Raw genomic sequence first — 26889 nt, forward strand, 5'->3', positions numbered from 1 at the left:
ACAACCATCAACACTAACATACCCTCACTTACAATATGCTCAGTCTATGCCAACTCCAAAGCAGGTTGTTTTGTGGTGTGTGTGTGGTGTGTGTGATGATATCACTTTGCCAATTTTTATCCTGGATCAAATCTCTGAACTGCAGAGAGGAGATGTGGGCTAGTGGTCAGAGCACTAAACTCTGACCTGGAGCAGACCACTTTCTCCCCTTGTGCCATGCTTTATCCAGCGTATTTGGGTAATAACATTTCTTCTCCCCTCACCTCTTTGGCAGCTTCCATTTTACAATTGCATTGTAAAATGTGTTGGTGTTTTGTGTGGATGAGAGTTAAATCTCAATGAATGCTCTCCCTGTTCTTAACCTGTTTCTTTGATGTAAACAAACAGTTAAACAGTGCCATGCAGCACTTCATACAAAAGTGTACTAGGGTCCTCCTCGGTCACACAGATGTATAGCGGTCAATGTACAGGCACCTAAAGGGTACAGCTAGAGTCTGAAGAGATCTGAATAATGTTGGCACAAGGAAAAGGAGAAGATGGAAGTCTTCAAGTAGAATCTGACGAGAGGGAGAGATGGTGAGGTGTGGAAACCTTGGCAGGGCATTGCACAGAATTTGGGGGTGGTGTAGGCGCACTCGGACATCAACTGGAGACTTTTGGGATAGAGAAAAATTAATTGAGAGATTTCTCTCTGTTCATGTTCAAGTGTACAGCGCTGCCTATATCTAGTAGCGCTATAGAAATAAGTAGTAGTAGTAGTAAAAGCGTGAGAGCTTATCCTGAATGGTTTCAAGGTCACTGTCTGGCCTTTAATTTTGAAAATCATTTCATCTGATCTATAGAGATGCAGTGCTGTGCCAGCCACAGGAGAGTTCAGGAAACCGCTTCCAGCAAATAGCTATTAAGTTAACAGTTTTTAGCTTATAGAACTCTGAAGTCCCAAAGATTATATTTTGTGAAGCTCTTGACCTATGAAACTTACATTGCCTGTATTTTCATTTCACTACTTAATGTTGGTATGGTGTACCTGAACCTGTGGGCTACTGTTTGGGACCCCCCAGGAAAAGGTGTTTTTCTGTGTGCCTTGTCAAAACAGATTTGTTTTGACAAGGTCACCATAGACACAAGTTGACTATATTCACTTTCTCATCTTAGTTTTCTAATGATTCACAGCATTAAAAGGGAAAGGAGGAGGTGGTGGTGGTGGTGGTGGTGGTGATGGGAGGTTCTGTAAACTCTTTGGTGAAGCCACCTTTCACTGCTTTCACGAACTGTGCAGCATGAATGTGATTTGAACATGTTGGGGCATGCCTGCGGCATCACTGGCTGTTTCCAACATCCCATCATCATCTGTAAGCATTTCTGCAAATTAATTAATTACACTGACTCTATCAAGACTTTTTGTGTGTCTATATCTGGATTATGAAATGGATTCAGATGAAAAAGGAGGTGGAGCCGTGGCAGCACTTAATTATAGCTCACATGCTGCCGGACCCTGATCATGCACATTTAGTGTAACATGTTTTTCATTCTTCAGGATCTTGTGAAAGTATTAGTAGCCCTAAGGGGGAACACACTCTGCCTGTTTTTTCAGTTTTATGAGGAGTTATATACAGATGACCCCATGAAGTATCAGTCCTATCGGATTTCACTGTACAGGCGGATCATTGTATGTAGATCATATGTCCTGCGTCTGTTCGTTGTCACATTCCCTGCCTCTGTGTGCTGGAACACTAACAGTAGAGCTGCCTGCCTGTCCCTGTCTGCCTGTAGATGCAGAAAGCCTATGTTCCCTCACGCTCTGCTTCCTCTTCACCCCCCCATTGATGTCATATCTGTCATTCCAGTCTGTTGCAGAGCACATTTCTTTTCCTAATGCCACCCCTACAATGATGGAAGCAAAGTTTCATTTGGAATGTGAAGCAAAATTAAATCCTATTTTTGATCTTGAATTGGACCTTGAAAACCGACAAAATCCCCTCTTACCCAGGATTGGAAACTGTAATCTGCTTGTTTTTTAGCTTTTCATTTTGGTCTGATGTTTCCCCCAAGAGGCCAATACCTTAAAATCTCCTCTGCGTGGTTGACAGAGCAATGCTTTTATGCCACCACAATTTCAGAGTCTGTTTTTCTGTGATTCCTTGATTTTTTGCTTTTTTCTCATAACCATAATTTCTTGATGTCCTTCAGCAGCTGAGAGCTAAATCATGGCCCAAAGTGTCGGAGAAATAGTCGAGGTCTGAAGAAGGACACACTCAATCTGCTATATTCTCCTGTTTGCAGAGAGCTCTGGAGTGTAGTTGGTTTCCTGTCCCCCCCCCCCCCCCCCCCCCCACACACACACACATTTCCCCCACTCCCCACCTCTATCCAGAGAATATGCTAAATTCCAGAGCACCCTGAAGAGGAGCTGGAATGTTGAATTAATTACACAGACTTTTATTTTAAGGATCTGATGTAAAAGGAACAGTTTCATACATTTCATTTTCTTTTACAAGTTCCAAGAACAGAAAAAGTCCTCCTAGATTTGTCATATTTTTCTCTCAAAAGTTTAATGCAGATTACATTATATTTATGTTTAATTAGGCATCTTCATCCATTTTCTGATGGTATCGCTCCACTTTGGCCTTCATATACTAAAGGAGCTTTGTTCTTATCGTGCTCTCTGCCCCTGACATGTAACTGCAGACTTCACTCTTATTGTGTGCTGTTTAGACTTTTATAACTTTCAGTCAGATGGTGGCGCTACTCTACAACTTTCCCCACAGCCTTCTAACCTAACAGAGCTGGCTTGTCAGTTTTTAATGGCCCTTTTTGACCCGCCCTCGGTTCTTCCTGCATTTTACCTCTGCATTTTCACTTGCAGGATTTGATGGAGCAACTGGAAAAACAGGATAAGACTGTCCGCAAACTGAAGAAGCAGTTGAAAGTCTTTGCTAAGAAGATTGGAGAGCTGGAAGGTAACTGATTTAAATTAAACAGCATTTATAATCTGCCTGTTTTTTAACATTGCCCAATAAAAAGTGGATCATAGCAAGACATTAAAGTAAAAGCAATTATAAAGTACAGTATATCTATAGAAAAGTAAATATTAATAGGGCAATTCTATAACATATGCCCTCAGTTACGTGCTGAGTCACTAGTATGAGTGTGACCTGTGTCCTTGATCTTCTTGCTCAGAACTGGGCCATCATGGAGCAGAGGGAGCATAAGCTATTAGTATAATAGCATATATAAACCACATAGAAGAACTACCTTATATAGCGCATATCTTACTGGTAAGGGTACACATAGGTGAGTTTGAATGAGACACAAAGTTGTGCACGTAACTGACAGACTACAATAAGTTACACAGTTAAGGCTGCCACTTCGGCACTGACTTACACCTGCTGTGTGTGTGGTGGTGCAAGTGCTCTAGGCACGTATTTTCACTGCTCCCACTTATAGAATTGTCCCTAGTTGTCCACCTTATTCCTATCTGTAGCATACCTCAAAATAGCATACAAATCTGATATCAATCCCAGCCAATCCAAAACTGTGATAGATTGTGAACCTTAATAAAATGCATGATCATATAAAGCCTCTATCCAAAGACACTCTCACTGCCATCCTACCTCCTCATGCCGATGTTTACCAGACAAATGTAGCAAAGGGCTTCTTAATCATTCACCTTAGTAAACAGCAGACTCTTTGAGGCCCGTCCTAAAGGCAAATAATCCGACATAAGCCTAATGCTGACAGGCAAAAAGTTCCACCAACATGCAGCCAGCCCATAAAGACAATCAAGGTGACCTTTGTTTTGCTTATGGCTTTTGCTGAGGGCGTTACCAGGTGACAATCTTGACTGAATTGCAATGATCACGTAGATATAATAGGATAGATTCTACTTATGGCACCAAAAAAAATTGGCGCCCAAAAAACCTCTATTCTGTAAATTGCACTTAAAGTTAGGCACAGTTTATAGAATAACACTTACACCCGGGAATTGCACCTAACTTTAGGCTTGGCCATTTGCACCAACTAAAGTGTGGTGCAAATGTACATACCTACATTAGGCGTGTATCCCCATTATTCCATAACAATGCACTTTAATTTTAGGAATAACCCGTTATGCCCATGACCCTCTCATTTCCACGCCCCCTTTTTCAGATCATTCATAAATTTCTGTGCCTAAATTTACACATGTAAATGTCAAATCTAACTAGTGCCAATTATTGCTTGTTAAAAGGCCAATTATTGGCACTAATTAGCTCATTGTGGGCACTTGCCCAAATTTGCGCACACAGTCTTCGGTGATTTTTATAGACTTAGGAGGGAACTGTGAGAGTTTATCTGATACATAGGCCCAAGTCCTATTATGGCCCTTAAAGGTAAGGATAAGAATCAGGAGTTAGGGTGCAATTCTATAATGGTCTTCCCGTTTTAGGTGTCCCAGTGCAGCGAGGGGAGCAAATATCCTATAACTGCACCTAGGCATGCCGATCCAATTATAGAATGCTAGTGTAATCCCAAATTGGTGTGGCTGCTAAATCCAGAGGCTCACAGCCTCTGGGTTTAGAAGGCGTCGCCACATATTACAGTTTTGGCGACTTATAGAGACCTCGGAAGCAGGTCCATGGAACTGAAACACCAATATGCTTTAGTAGGCGTCTGGTGTCTGACGATCAATACAGCGCTGCATCCGCTTGTGCAGCTAAGTAGTCGCTCTTATAAAGACTTTTTTGAAGGAATTCACTCAAGGTAATATACAGTAACAATAAATTAAACATGAGCAATAGATAATTGCAGCAGTAAAAATATTCAAATAACAATACAAAGTAAAAGTATGGCGTGGAGGGGCATAACCGAACGGAAATGCCTATCTCCATGGGCGCTTATCTCCGAGAACGGGTCCGTGAAGGGGCGGGCTGAACCGAATTTTCGAAAAAATGGACGTTTTTGAGCTGGGCGTTTGTTTGTTTTTTAGCGATAATGGAAACTAAAAACGCCCAGCTCAAAAACGTCCTAATCCGAGCCATTTGGTCGTGGGAGGGGCCAGGATTGGTAGTACACTGGCTCCCCTGATATGCCAGGACACCAACTGGGCACCCTAGGTCATTGTGGTGGACTTCAGAAAAAGCTCCCACATGCATAGCTCCCATACCACTGGTGCTGAGCTCCCAACCCCCCTCCCCCAAAACCCACTACCCACAATTGTACAACACTACCATAGCTCTTAGGGGTGAAGGGGGCACCTACATGTGGGTGGAGTGGAGGAGTGGCCTAGTGGTTAGGGTGGTGGACTTGGTCCTGAGGAACTGAGTTCAATTCCCGGCACAGGCAGCTCCTTGTGACTCTGGGCAAGTCACTTAACCCTCCATTGCCTGCCGCATTGAGCCTGCCTTGAGTGGGAAAGCACGGGGTACAAAATGTAACAAAAAATACAGTGGGTTTTGGAGGCCTCCCATTTACCAGCACAAGTGTTACAGGTTGGGGGGGGGATGGGCCTGGGGCCGTCTGGCTGAAGTGCACTGCAGTACCCACTAAAAGTGCTCCAGGGACCTGCATACATGCAGGCCTCTAGGACTGGTTGCTGCTATATAACATTGGCACACCAGTTGACACCTGAAGACTAATCTCTCCGAAAACGTCCTTTATTGGAATAACCGCGTTTACTCACAGTTAACTGCAGATCAGAGATTGTGCCCCACTGGCAACGAGTCTCCCTGGTACTGAGATTAGCAGTAGGTCAGAGCTGGCAGAATGCTGTACAAAGCCCTCTTTCAGCCACATTCAAGGGAAGAACTAAGTTCTGGAGCGTGGCTAACACAGGAAAGGGAACTAAAACTGGCTTACAAAAATGGCCACTACCGCATGGACTACAACAGGGCACACTCTGACCCAGTAGGCAGGGGGAAAAGCACCATGGGAGAAGAGCCTTACCAACTACCAACATCGTGAGACTGTAACACAAGCTAATGAAATCACGGAGCCCAATACCCTACACCCACCACAATGCAATGCTGATGTGACCCTGTACTGCACCCGAGAGCCACATCTGACCCAGGGAAAGGCTGTGACAGGATCAAACATATTCTGCTGTCATGGAGGTGGGTACGGCATTTGAGGCTGGCATAAAGGCTGGAAAAAAAGTTTTTAAAGTGGGGGTTTTTTTTGGTGGGAGGGGGTTAGTGACCACTGGGGGAGTCCGGGGAGGTCATCCCCGATTCCCTCCAGTGGTCATCTGGGCAGTTGGAGCACTTTTTTGGGACTTGTTCGTGAAAAAAAAAGGTCCAAAAAAAGTGACCCAAAATCGCGGTCAAAACGCCTTTTTTTTTTTTTTTCGATTATCAGCTAAAGACGCCCATCTCTCCTCGGCTGATAACCACGCCCCAGTTCCGCCTCCGACACACCCCCATCAACTTTATTCGTTTCCGCGACGGAGTGCAGTTGGAAACGCCCAAAATCGGCTTTCGATTATACCAATTTGGGCGCCTTTACGAGACAAACGTCTATCTCCCGATTTAGGTCACACTATAAGCGTTTTTCTCTTTTGAAAATAAGCTGGATAGTATACTACTTTCAATGTCAACACATTTAGTACATATTTTATAATTTGTATCGAGTATATTATAATTAAGTGTAGAGTTGGATGCTGAATGCAAGTGATTTGATATCATTCAGTACGCTTGGGATTTGAAATTGCTTAGCGCTATAAGAGATACAGCAGCCTTGCTTTAGAAGTTTATCTGATGCATTCACATCTATTTTTGACTATTCCACGTTAGCTTGGCTTTCTTTGTTCTATTTAATTTTGAGGAGCAAGCTCAAAAAATTTCTTTTCCCATTTATTGATTGGTGGCCACTACTTATGCCAGGTCAGTGGCAGGGTGTAAATGGGCATGCCTGAATATGCCATTCAATGTGCATAGCTATAAGTTACATAGCATAGTAGCATAGTAGATGACGGCAGAAAAAGACCTGCACGGTCCATCCAGTCTGCCCAACAAGATAAACTCATATGTGTTACTTTTTGTGTATACCTTACCTTGATTTGTATCTGCCATTTTCAGGGCACAGACCGTAGAAGTCTGCCCAGCACTAGCCCCGCCTCCCACCACCGGCTCTGCCACCCAATCTCAGCTAAGCTTCTGAGGATCCATTCCTTTTGAACAGGATTCCTTTATGTTTATCCCACGCATGTTTGAATTCCATTACCGTGCATAAGTTTGGGACGCATCAAGCTCCACACATGTGAACACCCCTTGTGATTACACATTATAGCACTTACACGCTCCCTTAGTGTGTAGTTCATAGACGCGCGTGCAAGTGCCATGGTGCATGCGACTGCATGAACCCAGTTGTAGGCTTACCCTATTAGTAAAGAGACGGTAACATCAGCGTGACACTCTCCCTATATCCACACCCAGTGAGCACCCTGGCTGCGACATCCTTGTTCATCTGAGGTCTATTCATTAATCACTTGGGGGCCCTTTCACTAAGCCGTGTAAGCATCTGCGCTCGCCCAATGTGCATCAAAATGGACTTACCGCCTGACTACCGCGTGGCTGTTGTGGTAATTTCATTTTTGGCGCACGTCCAATACATGCATCTGAAAAATTTTTTTTTTAATTTTCGGGCACGCGTAACGGATGCACGCAGACCATTACCACCCAGATTCTTTACCACTGGGTCAATGGTTGGCGATAAGGTCTCAGACCCAAAACGTACACGCAGCAATTTTGATTTTGCTGCCAAAAAATGAGTGCTAATTATTATTGTTTGTTTATTGAACACTTGATAATACCACCTTTCACAAACAGACTATAAACGGTACTCTGAGTTGGGCACCATAGTTCTGTAACAGCGCGTGAAAATTCTTGGAACACCCATGCCCCTCCCATGGCCACACCCCCTTTTCAGATGCACGCATTAGAATTTTTGCACACATCTTTATAGAATACGTCTAGCGAGATGTGCAGCCAATAATTATTAGCACCTAATTATCAACGCTAATTTTTTCATTCAATTAATGTGTGTGGAATTTGGATTTGCACACATATAGCTTAAAGAGAACATTGGCAGGGAGTGTCCTCCAGCCAGAATGAATCTCTGTCTTCTTTGAGTTATTTCTTTTACTCAATTTAAACACATATTCCCTAGCAATCTTTTCCAAGATACTTTCCAGGCAACAAAATCTGAATATCATTTGCTTATTTATATGTCTTCAATCCCAAATTGGTAAGCACTGTGCCCAGAGTGTGAAGCATATCAGAAAAAATTGAGGAGAAAAGAGACGTCTTTGGGTCTCCTGAATGCAGTTGTCAAGCTTGCAATCACTGGGTACCAATAATACCTCTTCATTACCTGTCGAATAGAGTACATGTATTTATTAATATGTATTAACCATCTTTATCAGGAGAGTTAACTCAAAGCTGTGCATAGGAGGTATAGCTAGATATGGGCAGCTTACATTAGAGGAATAGTAAAATTACCAAATGTCAATTGTAATATGTAATTAGAACAATTAAGTAAACTTGAAATAGGTAAATTTAAATTAGTGTCAGTACCATACACGTAAAACACAGGTTAGGTCATTCATATAATATCGTACAGTTGCAGTGCTGTACAAATGAAATATTTGAATAGGCAGAAGATAGGCCTGGCTTATCCATTAGACAGACTAGGCAGTTACCCAGGGTGGCAGCTTCTGGGAGGTGGCAAAGAGTAGTTATAGCCAAACCAAAAGAATGGAACCTGACAGCCACATAAACTCAAGCCATCAGTGCACACTTTGTACCCGCAGGAAGTGGGAGGTTTCCCAACAGCTCGTTATCCAAGTAAGTTGCTACCATTAAGCACAGTATGTATGTAATTTTAATGTTTCTGCATTTCACAGGATTGTTCTAGAAAGAGTGGTTTTGGGGTTGTGCATGTATGTTAGTGATTAGCATCTCAGGTAGGGCTTAGAAGCTCAAAGGTTTTCGGGGGTGCAAGGCTGGAGGTTTGCCTAATACAAGGGTAGGCAACTCCTGTCCTCGAGAGCCGCAGGCAGGTCAGGTTTTCAGGATATCCACAATGAATATGCAGGAGATAGATTTGCATACCAAGGAGGACTCTCGAGGACTTGAATTGCCTACCTGTGGCCTAATACCCTTGTACCAGCCCTGCCAGCAGAGAGGATTAATACAAATGAGTGGCTAGATTGGAAGTACATGTGTGTAAAGTTAAATAGGATACATGCAACTGGGCTCAGCAGGTATATGCCAAGCTCTCCTGATGCAGTATGAGTGACTGTGCCCCACTGCCTAAAGAAGCCAGTCTTCCCAGTAGCAAACCATGATCTTATCGTACGGAAAGCTACCAATAGATTAAGAAGATTCAGGAACCCGACTCTCCTTGATTCAACATCAGCCATAAATCTCGCAGCACAGAGACCAGTAGCAATCTGAAAAAGTGATCTTAACTGAGCTGGGTCCAGCCCTGCACACCTTCCACACAATCTCTGAGCTGAGCTGTAACACCTGACTCCATTATCTTTCCCAGCACTGGGAAACTAGAAATAGCACAATAGCTATTGCAATCCATTGGGTGAAAAGGAGATTAAGTACTGGATTGATAACAACTTTGATACTTCCTTAAATTAAAAAAAAATTAGTTCAAAATAGTCTCGAGTGCTCCTTTGCTGTAAATACGTGTCTTGCAGCTTTGGCTTTTTCCTACTGCAGACTTCTTCCAGTCTTGTGTTTCTCACTAGGCCATATATATATATACATGTACATACATACATATATATATAGGTATATCTTTATCTATATACATATATCTGTGTTTTTCTCAGTGCATTGTGTGTTAGGGGCTCTGTCACTGTGAAAATGTTTTCAGTATGACTTGTTTTCCTCCTAAGTTGGCCAGATGGAGAGTGTATCCCCAGGACAGATAGCTGATGAACCCATCCGTCCTGTTAACATCCCAAGGAAAGAAAAGGACTTCCAGGGAATGCTGGAATACAAGAAGGAGGATGAACCAAAACTGGTGAAGAACCTCATCTTGGGTAAGAATTAGTTCCATATTGGTAAGGTGGATATCTCATCCAGGTCAACCTAACATGGCTGATCCAAGCCTGCTGTTGCCCCATTGCATGTATGGAGTTGTAGTTCTGCTTTAAAATAAGAAAAGTAGCACTATTTCACTTAATGCATGCATTAGGGCAAAAGCAGGTCTGATCCATGTCTTCAGGTTGACCCATTTGAGGTGGAAACCCTACTGGGTATTAGTTCCTTTGGCGGAGATTTTGAAGGAGGATCAGGGGGTACTCACTAAGGTAACTGTTAGGGCAAATGCTTCACAAATTTAGAATATGTTATTGAATAGAAGTAGATTTAAAAAAAATAGTTCTTCATTCATTTCATATAAATAGATTAATGTATCGGATGTGAATATATTTTTAGTTATGTGTCATACCTCCAGATTTAAATTCCATCTGTCCCCTTATGGAGGAAATACCTTGGTGAAGGTGACTACCATCTACATAAAGGTTGTGTCCCTGAGCTCTGAAAGTTGAAAACCCTGGCTTTACTATCATAAGCCACAAAAATGCCTCCCTTCTGATGCAAAATAATTAAAAAAAAAAACAAAAAAAAACAGCTGTGCACAGATAAGGAAAATATGTGGGAAAATTAATGTGAACACTTATCTTCAACTTCTAATCTGAACTGCCGCTCAACTCCAGGGAGCTTGCTAATATTCTCAATTCTTTAAATTTGCATCTTCGGATAAACTCCACAAAATTCAATAAAGAAGCACAAATCCTAAGACCCCTGACAAGGGCGCCTTGTTTCACAGATTGCTGCGTCAGAAGGTAAAGCTTTCACTTGGAATTTTCACCATCTTAAGATGGTGAAACTCCCTTCTGATGGCCATGCAGCACCAGGTGGAGGGACTTCTTTTCCTACTTTTCTGAAAGGGTCTTTAAAATTATTTTCAGTGAATTTTGTTTGCTGAAGAACTTTGGCAGAGGGATTAAAAAAATAAATTTTGTAGAATAGTTATTGAAGAATGTATCAATAACTGTTATTTGTTTTATTTGTTGTTTTTTTTTTGGTGGGGGGTTATATTTGCCTAATAAGACAGGCAATATGTGACTTGTGTGTCTCTAGCTTGGTGAGTTTTCAACTTGGCCCATTTCTGTACCTTCCAGATCTGAAACCACGCGGTGTGGCTGTCAATCTCATCCAGGGTTGCCTGCCTACATTCTGTTCATGTGTGTCCGCCATGCTGATTATCTTAACGATGACCAGAAAGTGCGCTCGCTTCTCACCTCAACTATCAATGGAATCAAGAAAGTGTTGAAGGTTAGCTTGTTTGTTTGTTTGTTTTTTCCTTCATACTTTCCATGTTTGGAGAAGAATGTGTGGTGGTGTGTTTGGGTCACCAGACTGAGAAAACAGCACTCTTGGGTTCTGTCACTTTCCGGGGACATTGTTTCATACTAGTTTGTAGTCTACGTATATTATAAGTTTGCATAGAGGGTAATGGCAGCATTATCACGCAACATCTGATCATTGATCTTGATTGTTATACTGCAAATCTTACAGTGCTCGTTTTAATAAACACTATAGACCAGTGTTCAAATGGACTGATCACCAGTGGCTTGTGAATGTGTTCGTCCACTATATGTGGATTTTCATATATTATATAGATACTGTTGGGCTGAAAATCCATCTAATTGGCTTGACAGCGTAGTGAAGGGATAGAGGGCAACCAAAGCTGGGTTTTTCTTGTTATACTGCAAATCTTACAGTGCTCGTTTTAATAAACACTATAGACCAGTGTTCAAATGGACTGATCACCAGTGGCTTGTGAATGTGTTCGTCCACTATATGTGGATTTTCATATATTATATAGATACTGTTGGGCTGAAAATCCATCTAATTGGCTTGACAGCGTAGTGAAGGGATAGAGGGCAACCAAAGCTGGGTTTTTCTGAAACTGAATTTGCAGCTGAAATTCACTGCTTGTTTTGTTCAAAGCTGAAATGGAAACTGACTGCTAGGGCATGGCCCAGCCTGGCCCCCAACTGGGAACAACTGCCCCCTCCCCCCATCCTACCATATCTCTAGTGGCCTAGTGACTAGTCAGGGCAGGAGTGATCCCCAGTTGTTCGTGCCCGTGTCGACTCTGTCACAAAACGCCTAGCCAACCACCTGAGGTTACCCTGCGGCCACTTAGAGGGTCTATCCCCAGCACAGCTCAGGTCTGTCCGCACCTTCCTCTTGTGCTCTACACTAGAACCCTCCTCCCACTGACTGGGTCCCAACCGCCTCTGGGCAAGTCTTCCGCTCCCAAATTATCCCCAGTGATTTCTAGGTTACTGGGGCCACACTCCCAGTGGTCCCACAGTTCCCAGAAAGCACTCGCAGACCCAACACACAAACCACCAGGATTCTTTATCAGTCCAGACAAGCAGAGTGAACAAATAATTGTGTTTATGCTCAAAACTTGGAACAGTGGACAAAAAATTGTGTAAATAGCAAACGGTAACAAGTAATTGAAAAATGGATCAGTTAGAAAACTAAACAGTACCTCGGAAGATCAGGACTTATAATTCACCGAGCCTCAGGAAAGAGATCTATCTCTTTCTTCCAGGCTAAGATTGAAGGCAAAATCGGTACACTCTAAAGGAAATGAGCTCCTGAGCCAATCAGAGCCCAGACAACAAGATTTGAAAGTATACTGCTGCTTGCTTCCTGCTTGTGTCAAACTAAATAAAAAACACTCAGGAGCCCTTTTACTAAGCCGTGTAGGCACCTACGCACGCCCAGTGCACACCAAATTGGATTTACTGCCCGGTTACCACATGGACCTAGTGGTAATTTCAATTTTGGCACGTGTCCGAAAAATATTTTTTGACACGCAGCAGCTACGCGCGTCAAGTGGAATTTGACACACGTAGACCATTACCGCCCAGTTACTGTGTGAGACCTTACCACTAGGTCAATGGCTTTCGGTAAGATCTCAGACCCAAAATGGATGCGCAGCAATTTTCATTTTGCCGCATGTCCATTTTCGGCAAAAATATTTAAAAAGGCATTTTTTGTAGGTGCGCTAAAAAATAATTCTGCGCGCACCCAAAACGCGTCTACAGTACCACAGGCCATTTTTCAGCACACCTTAGTAAAGGGACCCCTCAGCTCTCTGTAATGGCTTTAAGCATAAACTTGCACCATCTGCTGGCCAAATAGGAGAAATACACTTCAGACATAATAAAAACAGGAAAATTTCCAAAATATTTTACAGGTTTAAAACACAGTTTATTCATAGACTCCACTGTCAGGATGGCTGCCAGGTCCTCTAGTGGCATCTGTCTTGAGATTGGAGCTGGCATGGGCAGGAGTGACTGCTGATGGCTCCTGCCCCGACTTGCTAGACTACCAGTGGTACAGGAAACTGAGGGCAGGCCTTCGGGTGGATCCAGAAGGGAGGGAATGGCGTCTGCTCCAAAGTTTGTTTCAGTTTCAGCCAAAAATAACTATTACCATTTGCAGCTGAAAGTGAAAGTCAGAAATGAATTTCTGGCCAGTTAGGTGCTGAAACCAAAACCAAAATTTAGACCTCTGGGGGCAGAGTAGCAAAATTTATTCAGATAGCTTTTCCAGATGGTGCCTGAAAATCACCACTGCCTGAAAATCACCACTATCTGTTTAGTTTAGGCAGGCTGAATAACAAGCCTAAATTAAATGGATAGCATCAGTGGTGACCCCGCTATATCTATCTATCTACCTATCTATGTGTGTGTGTATATATATATATATATATATATATATTCAGCTCTCCTTATTATGGACATGTGTTATTTTACTGTTAACTCCAGTTATTAGTAACTAGGTCTCCTTGCATAAAATGGGACCTGTGCTAAAATTGCATGAGTTAGTGGTAAAAATATATGTCTTAATAGCCCACATTGATAACTTTTTCCCTTATTGTGAAGAGTTTCAGCTTCTGGTAACCAGAGCTCATATTGTGATGTCATAAGAGCATAAGAGTAGCCATACTGGGTCAGACCAATGGTCCATCTAGCCCAGCATCCCGTTTCAAAACAGTGGCTAAGCCAGGTCACAAGTACCTGGCAGAAACCCAATTATTAGTAACATTCCATGCTACCGATCCCAGGGCAAGCAGCTGCCTCCCCATATCTGTCTCAATAGCAAACTATGGACTTTTCCTTCAGGAACTTGTCCAGACCTTTTTTTTTTAAACCTAGATACGCTAACCGCTGTTACTACATCCTCCAGCAAAGAGTTCCAGAGCTTAACTATTCTTTGAGTGAAAAAATATTTATTCCTATTTGTTTTAAAAGTATTTCCGTGTAACTTCCTCGAGTGTCCCCTAGTCTTTGTACTTTTGGAACAAGTAAAAAATCGATTTACTTCTACTCATTATACTCCACTCAGGATTTTGTAGACCTCAATCATATCTCCCCTCATCTATCTCTTTTCCAAGCTGAAGAGCCCTAACCTCTTTAGCCTTTCTTCATAAGAGAGGAGTTCCATCCCCTTTATCATTTAGTCGCTCTTCTTTGAACCTTTTCTAATTCCGCTATATCATTTTTGAGATACGGCGACCAGAACTGAATGCAAAACTCAAGGTGCGGACGCACCATGGAGCGATACAAAGGCACTATAATATTTTTGGTCTTATTCACCGTCCCTTTCCTAATAATTCCTAACATCCTGTTTGCTTTTTTGGCTGCCGCCACATACTGAGCAGAAGGTTTTAGCGTATTATCTACAGTGACACCCAGATCTTTTTCTTGAGCTCTGATCCCCAAGGTGGACCCTAGCATCAGGTAACTGTGATTCGGATTATTCTTTCCAATGTGCATCACCTTGTATTTGTCCAAATTAAATTTTCATCTGCCATTTGGACGCCCAGTCTTCTAAAGTCTTCCTGCATTATTTCACAGTACGCAAATGTTTTAACAACCTTGAATAGTTTTGTATCATCTGCAAATTTGATCACCTCACTTTTTGTTCCGATTTCCATATCATTTATAAATATGTTAAATAGTACCTGTCCCAGTACAGATCCCTGCGGCACTCCACTGTTCTTCATTGAGAGAAATGTCCATTTAACCCTACCCTTTGTTTTCTGTCCAATAACCAATTCCTAATCCACACCAGAACCTTGCCTCCTATCCCATAACTCTTTAATTTTCTCAGGAGTCTCTCATGAGGAACTTTATCAAAAGCGTTCTTAAAATCTAGATACACTACATCAACCGGCTCACCTTTATCCACATGTTTATTCACACCTTCAAAGAAATGAAGCAAATTGGTGAGGCAAGACTTTCCTCGGCTGAACCCATTCTGGCTCTGTCCCATTAAACCTTGATTGTCTACGTGCTGTATAATTTTATTCTTTATAATGGTTTCCACTATTTTGCTTGGCACTGACGTCAGGCTTACCAGTCTATAATTTCCCGGATCACCCCTAGAGCCCTTTTTAAAAATCGGCATCACATTGGCCACCTTCCAAACTTCAGGTACTTTGGACGATTTTAACAACAGGTTACGTATTACTAACAGCAGATCAGCAATTTCATGCTTGAGTTTTTTGAGTACCCTTGGATGTATTCCATCTGGTCCAGGTGATTTACTACTCTTTAATTTGTCAATTTGGCTGAGTACCTCTTCCAGGTTCACTGAGATTTCTTTCAATTCCTCCGCATCATCACCCTTGAAAACCATTTCCAGTACAGGCAGATCTCTTACATCTTCTTCCGTAAAGACAGAAGCAAATAATTCATTCAGTTTCTCCGCTATGGCCTTGTCCTCCCTGAGCACCCCATTTGCTGCTTCGTGATCTAACGGTCCCACGGATTCCCTTGCAGCTTTCTGCTTCATGATGTACCTGAAAAAGTTGTTACTGGTGAGTTTTAGCCTTTGCGGCAAGTTTTTCTTCATATTCTCTTTTAGCCTTCTTTACTATGCTTTGCATCTGACTTTGCCAGTGCTTATGTTGGTTCTTATTTTCTTCATTGGTTCCTTTTTCCATTCTTTGAGGACGATCTTTTGGCTGTAATGACCTCTTTTACTTCACCTTTTAACATGCTGCTGAAGTTTTCTCATTCTTTCCACCTTTGCAAGTATGTGGAATACATACTGGATTGGGCTCCAAGATGGTGTTTTTTGAATAATATCCATGCTTGATTTAGTGTCTTAACCTTTGCAGCCAATCCTTTAGTTTCTTTTTTAACCATTTCCCTCATTTTATTATAGTCACCCTTTCGAAAAATTAAATGCATCTACAGTAGATTGCTTTTGCGGGTTCATCCCAGATAATAGCTCGCACTTGATCATGGTTATGATGAAGGTTTCCTAGGAGATCCAACACCTCCACCTCTCGCACTATGCCCTGCACGCCACCAAGGACCAGATCCAAAATGGCTCCCCCTTTCGTCGGTTCCTGGACCAGCTGCTCCAAGAAGCAATCGTTTATTACAGCTAGAAATTTTATCTCCCTGGCACTCCATAATGTAACATTTACCTAGTCAATCAATATTGGGGGAATTGAAATCAAAAGTCTTTCAAAATTCTACCTTGCATACAATGTGTTTGGGGGCAACTATGGCAGGTAATAATGAAAAAAGTGGAGAAAAAAAGACTTCAGAAAAATCGGAACTTCCTCGTTTTTAAAGGACACGCCTTTTGTTTAATGAGGGAACCACTTCAATCATATGTCTTCACAAAAAAAACTCGACTATATGAAATTCACAAAAATGCCATTGTGCCTCAACAAACACTGATAATGGAGACTAAACTTTCAAAAAAACCATAACTTGGAATGGGTACTTATCTTAACTGACAATATCTTCATAGTTCACTTAAAGTCCAGCCTTGTACCCAACATAATCTTGAATTCCTTAAAGTCCCGACAGGGAAGCCCTGTTTCGCTAAAACATAGCTGCTTTAGGGGAATTTTTCTTCATATCGAACCTCTCCAAGCTCATGACATATCACATTGTCTCCGACTCTCTCTGGCGCAAAATGTATGCAAGGTAGAATTTTGAAAGACTTTTGATATTGTATTCTACTTATTCCGGATATTTTCAGTAATAACTAGTTCGGGAATTGAAATCACCCATTATTATAGCATTGCCCAATTTGCCAGCTTTCCTAATTTCTGTGAACATTTCTTCATCCATCTGTTCGTTCTGTCCCGGCGGACAGTAGTACAGCCATACAAGAATGCTCCTTCCCTTCACACATGGAATTTCTATCCATAATGATTCCACACTGCTGTCTGTGTCATGTGGAATGTTTATTTTATTTGACTCAATTCCCTCTAACATATAGCACAACCCCCCTCCAATTTGATCTTCTCTATCATTGCGATACAGCTTGTACTCTGTTTACACCATGTCCCGTTGATTGTCCTCTTTCCACCAAGTCTCTGAGATGCCTATTATATCTACCTCATCATTTAGTGCTATACATTCTAACTCTCCCATCTTATTTTTTAGGCTTCTAGCATTTGTATACAGGCACTTCAAATTGTGTTTTTCCTTTGATCGACAAGCTGCTTAGAAGTTGAAGGGGATAATCACGTCCTTTAAGCACACCTGGCTTACTTTAAGCATTGTTGAAACCTCTCTACTGGGATTCTCTAAATGTCCTGTTTCAATAGGATCCTTCAAGGATACTCCACACTGAACCATTTGCACCTGGGTGATGGCTTTCCCCCACATTCTAGTTTAAAAGTTGCTCTATCTCCTTTTTATAAGTTAGTGCCAGCAGCCTGGTTCCATCCCGGTTAAGGTCCTTTCAGAACAGTCTCCCCCTCTCCCAGAATGTCGCCCAGTTCTTAACAAATCTAAATCCCTCATCCCTGCACCATTGTCTCAACCATGCATTGAGACTTCGTAGCTTTGCCTGCCTTTTGGGATCCTGCGTGTTGGAACGGGGAGCATTTCTGAAAATGCGACCCTGGAGGATCTGGACTTCAGCTTTCTACCTAAGAGCCTAAATTTGGCTTCCAGAACATCCATCCCACATTTTCCTATGTGTTGCTGTTAAAAAAAAAAACCAAAACTGGTGTGGGCATGAAATTTGTGGGCATTCCAAATAACCTGCTTTGTGCCTAACTTAGGCGCCGGTATTTAATCCAAGTTTTACTTGGCATAAATAGACGCACCTAGAGTTAGGTTGAGACATGGCAGCTAGGAGTATTCTATAAACCATTCCTAGGCGTGGTTTACAGATTACATCTAATTTCCCAATTTTTCAGGCACCATATATAGAATCTAATCCTTAGCATACAAATGCAGGAGGCATACATTTGGGTGGGGCGTGCCATTTAAATTGCTTGCTCGAGGCTTACTGGCCAATACTCAGCGGCACTTAACCACACAGTCACACCAAATATTGCTGCTAACTGGCTAACCTCTAACCAGCAGAGACTGGGCGGAGTATTGCCTTAGCTGGTTAGTGGCGAAATTCAGACCGCTAATTGGCTAGGTAAGCACATAAAGGTTAGGACAGAAAAAAGGCCATCCTCATTTTATGCAACCGATTTTATTGAGCATCAGTCCGAATATCGGCTGATGTCCAGTTAAATGACCTCAGATCTTGCAGCTCCCACCTTCCTTGATCCCTGAAGAAAATAGAAAGGTTGCCCCAGGCCTCTCTTCTCATACTCACAATAACTCTGTAGGCCCCTGGGCCTACGTGGAGATGTCCCTGGTGTTTTAGGGGAATCGGGCAGGAGCGATGTCATGAAATGGCTGCTGCAGCCTCATAGTACCTAAAGTAATCTGCCCAATCTCCCAGTAGACCAGTGTTTTTCTAAGTCCGGTTCCTGGAGTACCACTTTGCCACTCAGGTTTTCAGGATATCCACAATGAATATGCGTGAAAGAGGTTTGCATAGAACGGAGGCAATGTATGCAAATCAAGTTCATGCTTTTCGTTGTGGATATCCTGAAAACCTGACTGGCAAGGGGTACTCCAAGATTGGACTTGGGGAAACACTGCCCTAGACTACCAGCAGCGACATCTCCAGTTAGGCCTGGGTGGCCTACGGAGGTAATGAGGGGCCGGAGCAGCTTTCTGTTTTCTTTGGGGTGGGTGATGGAGGGAGGAGGGATTGGTATGGGAGGCCAGACCTGTGTGTGCGTGGTTTTTATTTTTTTTTTGGGGGGGGGGGGGGGGGGTTGTTTGTTTTGTTTTTTTAATGTGGATTCCAGCAGATATTCAACCAGGGCCTGTATAGCTGTCTTATGTGGACCTCAGCTGAACATTGTCAGGGATCTGCATAAACCCCAGCAGCGACAATAGGGACAGTAAGGCCCGGATATTCAGTGCAGGTGACTGGAAATGGCCCGGCACAGAATATCTGGGACTAATTTAGCTGGCGACGGTCAGTGTTTTCAAAAAATGCTGACTGTTACTGGCTGAATATTAACCTGGTAATTGTATCAGAATACTAAAAGTTAGGCTTTAAAGAGCAACATTTATGTGTTTACGTTTATACCTGCCTTTTACGTGGCACACGTGATAGTGCCTAAATATTGGTGTTCATATGCTGACTTGCGCTTTATTCTGTAACAGATTCTGGGTTTCCAGATGCTGTGATAGAATTCGTGCCCAGCAATCTGCATTTTAGTGCTAAAAGTTGAGCAACCTTTATAGAATTATCCCCATAGTGATGCTGAATATACATATTTAAATATTGGCACCAGCATTTAACAAGCTGCTCCCTGCCGCCGCTGAACATTGACCCCATAATAGGTAAAAATCAGAAGGTCTTGTGTGAAGAGTATTGCGACTGACAGGTTGGTGGATTGTTTGGATGAAGGATTTCTAGTGAAATCAAATTATAGTCACCAGTATATATACTATAGGGAAGAAGTATGGCAAACAAAAAACCAGTTGTGTTCTTTGGAGATTCTGTTATGGCAAGGGTGAGCAACCTTTATACACAAATGGGCCACATGAATGTCGGTACTTAATCTCTAGCAGGCCGCACACAAAAACTGAACAAATGCTCCATATAATTCCCGTACCAACAATATTCAATGTGATGACTGAATGAACATAATTATTTCCAGTGCCTTTGTGACATGATACTTCTTTCTTCCTAAACAGTTGCCAACACACTCTAAAAAGTCTTGTTCCGTTGTTGTAATCTTGAACAGTTCCACTGACTGCAAAACTCTGGTTAATGACGTTGTGTGGGCCATTCACACTTAGTCAGACAGGTAGCTGGACGTGATCTTCTCTCTTAATGCAATTCTTTAACACTACCACAATATGAATATGTACAGTAAGAGAGCTTGCCCTGAAGAGATGGGGGTATTGTGTTCAGCTAGTGTCCAAAAGGTTTTCCAGTTATGATGCACATTTATGTCGTCGTTACTGGCTCTGAAAAAAGGCATAGACTGCTTCTCTGACTCTCCCCTCTGAGTAAGCTCTGGGTTTAACCAAAGGTGTCTGAGGATCATGTGATTGCTTCAAGGAGTCAGGTGAGCTGCTTGTGCCTTTCACAGACTGCTTTGCCAGGCAGCTGACTGGGAAAGCTGTGGGCCAGGTGCCAAGAAATCTCTGAGGCCCCTGACATCATTGTTCACGGCTTCCTTCCCTGCTTAAACAATGAAGCCAGGTTAAACAACCCACACCTTTGGCTAAAGGCTTCCCGGAGTGCATGAGCAGTTCAAAACCATCACTGCCTGTGAAACACCATTCCGAACTCCAGGCTCCCTTTTCTTTATTACTGATCTACTTGGGAGCAAAAGTGTGCACTGATGTGCTGTGGAAAATGAAAGGAAATTGTCACAGGACAACAATGTGTCATGCTAAACAGTTATTGTATTGTATTTTATTTAGGGGGCGGGCAAGGGCAGCGGGCAGAATTAAAAATGTAATCGTGGCTAGCCACACAATTAAGCCTTTTAATCGCACGATTAAAATGGTATGCATTTTGGGCCATAAAGTGTAATTCCAACAAAATATAATACTGAAACTGAAGTGAAAATCAATATAACACGTTTTTATAACCCTTACCACCACCATCCTCTGGTCTAGTTTTTGATAGAATGGGGAGTGGGGGAGAAAGTGCCAGGATCTTCAGGGAAAGATTTTTTGGTTATGATTCAAGATAAGTAGTGTACTGCAGTGTTTCCCAAGTTGGTCCTGGAGTACCCCCTTGCCAGTCAGGCTTTTAGGTTATCCACAATGAATATGCATGAAACTGACTGGCAAAAGGGGGTTGGGAAACACTGGTGTACTGTAACCAAAAAGTCTTTCTTTTCCTGAAGGTCCTGGCACTTCTCTCTCCCCCCCCCCCCCCCCCCCCCCCCCCCCAGCACAGCCTCAGCCATATTCCTCTCTCTCTCTCTCTCTCTCTCTCTCTCTCAGTACAGCCCCAGCCTGGTCCCTCTCTCACAGCACTGCTCCAGCACTCTCCCTGGCTCCCAAAACATCTCTAGCAGTCTTTCTCCCTCCCAACACATCTTCATCCTCTCCAGGATGACTTCGCTTTGCTACCCCCCCCCCCCCCCCCCCCCCATCCCACATAAGCAGGCAAAGTACAAGGCGGTGAACTTAAGTGCAATAATAATTTGGGGCATGGATTTTCAAACTGATATAGCCTTACCTCAGACGGATGTGAACAGGCTACTAAAATGGCATCTACATGCTTGCTTCAACCATCTGCTCTCCTCCGGTGCTATGACCACGTTCTGACCTCGCTGCCTTCTCTCCTGCTCTCCTCCAGCGCTGTGACCACGTGCTGACCTTGCTGCCTCCTCTCCTACGGTGCTGTGACCATATGCTGACCTCGCTGCCTCCTCTCCTCTGGTGCTGGTGCTCACACTACTGAGCTCAAACCTTGCTGCCTCTTCTTTCAGTGTTGCTGCTGCTAACGTTGCTGCCTCCTCTCCGGCGCTGCTGACCATGCGCTCAAGTCCCTGATACTAACACTGCTTCCTCCTCTGCCGTGCTGCTGACAAGTGCTCAAGTCCCTGACACTAACACTGCTTCTTTTTCTCCCGCGCAGCTGACCATGTGCTCAAATCCCAGACGTTAACACTGCCATCTCTTCTCTGGCGCTTCTGACTATGAGCTCAAGTCCCCAACGCTGACGCTGCCTCCTCCCTATGAGCTGCTCTCTCTGCATGACTTAACCTTGCTCAAACCTTTTCCTATTGGAGCCCCTGAAGCCTGAAAATAATAAGAGATGCTAGGCTTGAAATTCAGAGGTATCGCTGCTGAGACTGGAGATTAGGTAAATGTGGGGGGTGAGAAGCGGAGCAGCGTTAAAATGCCAGCCAATGTTAAAAAAAAATACTTGTGTGTTAAAATGTTAATGCGTTAATTGTTTTAATAATGCGTTAATTGCCCACCCCTAATATGTACAGCAGTGGATCTCAACCTAGTCTTTTGGACACATCCAGCCAGTCAGGTTTTCACAATATTCACAATAAATGCGCATGAGAGAGATTTGCATGCACTGCCCCTTTGGTATGCAAATTTATCTCATGGATATTTATTGTGAATGTCCTGAAAACCTGAGTGGTTGGCTGTGCTCTGAGGACTAGGTTGAGAAACACTGGTGTATAGTCACCTGAATTTTACAGAAAAACAAAAATCTATATAAATAATTCTCACCTCCAACGTTCTGAAGCTCACCCTGGTTAATCTCTGTTTCCACTCGCCAACACAGCCATCATTCCCATACACTCAAAACCAAGCACACCTAGGAGCTGCTGATCCACATTGTTGGTTTTTTTTTTCTTCTTACATCTGAAACACGTCTAAAGCTGTTTCTACTGGATAAACTGCGCCTTAACAGGTAAAGGACAAAAGGTTTTTGGTTTTGGTTTCTTACTGCACACCTTTTTAATTTATTTGAAAGCTACCCATCTGTACATATGAATATCATGAATTCCAAATTAAATGTGGCCTAGTGGTTAGGGTGGTGGACTTTGGTCCTGGGGAACTGAGGAACTGAGTTCAGACTCTGGGCAAGTCACTTAACCCTCCATTGCCCCATGTAAGCCACACTGAGCCTGCCATGAGTGGGAAAGCGCGGGGTACAAATGTAAGAAAAAAAAAATCACTAAAACAGCTTTAAAAATTTATTCTACCTGGTAGAAACACCAATTTTAAACTCTGTATTTTCACATCATTTGTCAACAATACAAAGTTTATCCAGGGTGCCCGTGGCTGCATCAGCCCCGCCGTTGCCTGTCAATGTGTGTCACTGAAACAGTATGAGGGACCTCCAGCTGCCTGTGGGTCACGACAGGACTTAGCTGCTGGATGCCAGAAGCAGTCTCTCCTTAGGTTGACAGCAAATAGCAACCCCCCCCCCCCCCCCCCACCAAGCACCTCGGAGGGAGGGAGGAAGGTAGGGGACAGGACCGTGGAACTGGGAGGGAGGGGGAGCGACCCTTGAACTGGTAGGGGGACCCTGGAACTGGGAGGGGGACTATGGAACTGGGAGGGAGGGAGGGAAGGTGACCCTGGAACTGGGAGGTTGGAGACCCTGAAACTCTGAGGGAGGGTGGGGGGGGGGGGGACTCTGAAACTGGAAGGGACCCTGGAACTCGGAGGGAGATGACCCTGGAACTCGGAGGGAGAGAGGGGGGATGACCCTGGAACTCGGAGGGAGGGATGGAGGGGGGACCCTGGAACTGGGATGGAGCAGGGAGGGGCCCCTGGCACACACTCTGATTCTCACACACACACTCTCTCTCTCTCTCTCTCACGGACACACTCGCACCCAGTCTCACTCTCTCTCTCTCTGTCACACACACACACTCGCACATTCACTCTCACACAGTCAATCTCACACACACTCTCTCAAACATACACACTCAGAGGAAAACCTTGCTAGCGCCCATTTCATTTCTGTCAGAAACGGGCCTTTTTCACTAGTATGCAATAAAACAATAACTGAATTTTTGGCAAGATACACAAGGAGGAGTTTACAATAGCAGAACAGTTACTCCAATATGAAGATGAATATTTGAGAAGCGAAAGGGAATTATCTAACATAGCTGTAAACTCCACCTTAATGCTAACACATAGAAATAAATTTAAAAAAAAAAAAGGAAAATTAGGTGATATCTTTTTATTGGACTAACTTAATACATTTCTTGACAAGCTTTTCTTTCTTTTGTTATTTCTATTACCTTTATTTATTGCATTTGTATCCCACATTATCCCACCTATTTGCAGGCTCAATGTGGCTTACATAGTTTTGTTATGACATTGTCATTCTGGAATATCAGATACAATTAGTAGTGTGCAGAGATTAAGTAAGGGAAAAAAGAGGAAGTGATTAGGTGGGTAATTGTAGAAGTGGACTTTCATAACTGGTTGGGTTGGTAAAGTGGATCAGTGAAGCTGTTGGTTCTCGTTGTAGGCCTTGTTGAAGAAGTGTGTCTTCAGAGATTTGCGAATGTTATTTGTTTCGACCAATTGATTTCAGGTCTGTGTGTAGAGCATTCCCATATCTGCGTGCCTTTATATTGGGTTAACATAGTAACCACACTATTTTAACCCCACCTTAAGGCATTAACTTAAGTCAGAGAAGCCAGGTTATTAATTCTCTCAAAAATTTGAGCAAAGAACTTTCCATGCATAATTGCAATGGGAGAAAATTCCACCACGTCGGGGCCAAATAACCAAAAGAAGTCTGCCATGTGAATTCCAGGCAAATTATAGAGGAAAGTACAGCTGCTAGAAGGTTCGTTTGAGAAGACAACAAGGGTCTAGGAGGACAATAAACTATAAGCAGAGTGTGGATACAAAGATACATTCAAGTACAATGTTTGATAAGTGAGAATACAAATTTTAATTTTGATACGGTAAAGAAGTGGAAGCCAATGATGTTCAAAAAGCAGGGGAGAGACATGGTCAGTATGCTTTGCCTTGAAACAAATAATTTAATGGCCCTAGATTGAATTAGTTGGAGGCACTTTAAACTGTAATCGGGTGTGCTAGGAGTGCGTTATATCAGCAACAGCGCTGAGTTCTCAGCATAGGTTCTCAACACACACTACTTGTACCCCAAGGGGTACCCAGCACCTGGAAAGACAGAAAGCCAGCCAGTTTAAGTGCTGGTTTTCTGATACTGCTGCTACCTGTTTGTCCCTCCCACAATCTGTCAACAGAGGTGCCCCGTGTAGCCTAAACCAATGGTTCCCAAACCTGGTCCTAGAGGCAGCCCAGCCAGTCAGGTTTTCAGCATATCCATAATGAATATTCATGAGAGAGATGTGCATGCAGATTTCTTTCATGAATATTCATTGTGGATCTCCTGAAAACCTGACTGACAGGGGTGCCTCCAGGACCACGTTTGAGAGCCACTGGCCTAAACTGACCCCCCCCCCCCCACCAAGACATACAAGACCAAATCCCTGCATGCACCGCTGTCATCGTCATGGCCCCGTCTGATGTAACTTACTGTGTCGGGGGCATGACCGGCAGAGCTGGCAGTGACGAACCCAGGGAAATGGTCCCACATGTCTTCACATTGTTGCTGCCACAGCCAACATCCTGAAAAGGTACCGGGGGAAGGGGGGGGGGAAGAGAGTCAGAGCAGATTGGCTACATGACAGGGGGGGGGGGGGGGAGATGGCTACATAATGGGAGGGGGGGGGGAGAGAGAGAGAGAGAGAGACAGCGAGAGATTTAGGAGAAGTCAGAGGACAGCAAAAAACAGATACTTGGACCAACATGGATTAGAAAAATAAAATAACAATGCAACAAAAGTAGAACAAGTAATTTCTTTTTCTATTTTGTGGTTAGAATATGTTAGTTTTTGGAATGTACATCTGCCACAGCTGATGGGCACTCGGGGTATTTGACTGAAATTTGACTTAGGGAGTACTCAACTTGAAGTTGAGAAACACTGATTTAGAGTATGAAATCCAGACTATCTTTGTAAAACTAATCCAATTTGAACAATGTCTTCTCTCTCCTCAGAAAAGGGGTGATGACTTTGAAACGGTCTCCTTCTGGCTGTCCAACACCTGCCGATTCCTGCATTGCTTGAAGCAGTACAGTGGAGAAGAGGTAACTTGCCAACAGGCACACAAGGACTGTGTCCTGCGTGAGGTTCTGTTTTGTGTCCCTTTTTTATGTTGTGGTATATTAAAGTCTTTCTGCTTTAATAAATGGTGACCCTCAATGATCCAGGAAAGTTCCAGCCTATCAGCATGGGACAGGCTATAGTTCTGCATTTGAACAGCTCTTCCTCACTTGCAAAGGGCCAATGAACTGGTCACAGACTTCACTAGGAAATTTCTGTACTGGTTGTATAGCAAAGACTCCCCACAGCATAAGCCCACCACTGATTTTCAAAGGGAAACTGTGCAGGGAGAGTCATTTAAAAAAATAATAATCAGCATGCAGGCCTATTGATAAAAAGTCCTCCATGAGCCTGCAAACTCTGTGGTGAGTTTAAAATTGGCTTGATTATTTCTCACTATTAATGTTGTGTCATATTTTTGGGAAAACATCACCATTTGCTTTTCCATGTAATACATTTTTTTCATGTATTGCAATTTATTAACTACCTTTATGATGAGATTCATCCAAGTTTGGTATTCAGCAGATCTAGCTTGACATAAACTACACATTGTGTTAACAATGTAAGCATAACATTAGGGCTGCATTTCAATTAAAATTTGTATTTGCGATCAATGGTGTGGCATAGCCAGCAGTCCATTGGGGGGGAGGGGACAGGAAGGGATGGGGTTGACTGGGGGGGGCTAAGCATTTCCTCTTCCTCCCCTCCACCCCCCACATTAGGTATCATACCTTTGCTGGTGGCGATACCAAAGCCCTGCCAGTCGAAGAAATCCACTGCTAAAGTGGCCTCCTTTCTCCTTATACTGCCT

The 26889-nt window shown here is 43.2% G+C and overlaps 1 protein-coding gene across 1 annotated transcript in view; it reads left to right on the top strand.

The window, feature by feature from the left end:
- The window catches only part of MYO5A (myosin VA), a 360108-nt gene that overhangs the window by 304058 nt on the left and 29161 nt on the right, over positions 1–26889 (top strand). The window contains 5 exon segments of the mRNA XM_030189293.1: positions 2867–2960; positions 9887–10033; positions 11180–11209; positions 11212–11333; positions 25973–26062. Coding sequence (XP_030045153.1) covers positions 2867–2960; positions 9887–10033; positions 11180–11209; positions 11212–11333; positions 25973–26062 — 483 coding nt within the window.

This window comes from Microcaecilia unicolor, chromosome 1, assembly GCF_901765095.1.
Source record: "Microcaecilia unicolor chromosome 1, aMicUni1.1, whole genome shotgun sequence".
Classification (NCBI taxonomy): domain Eukaryota; kingdom Metazoa; phylum Chordata; class Amphibia; order Gymnophiona; family Siphonopidae; genus Microcaecilia; species Microcaecilia unicolor.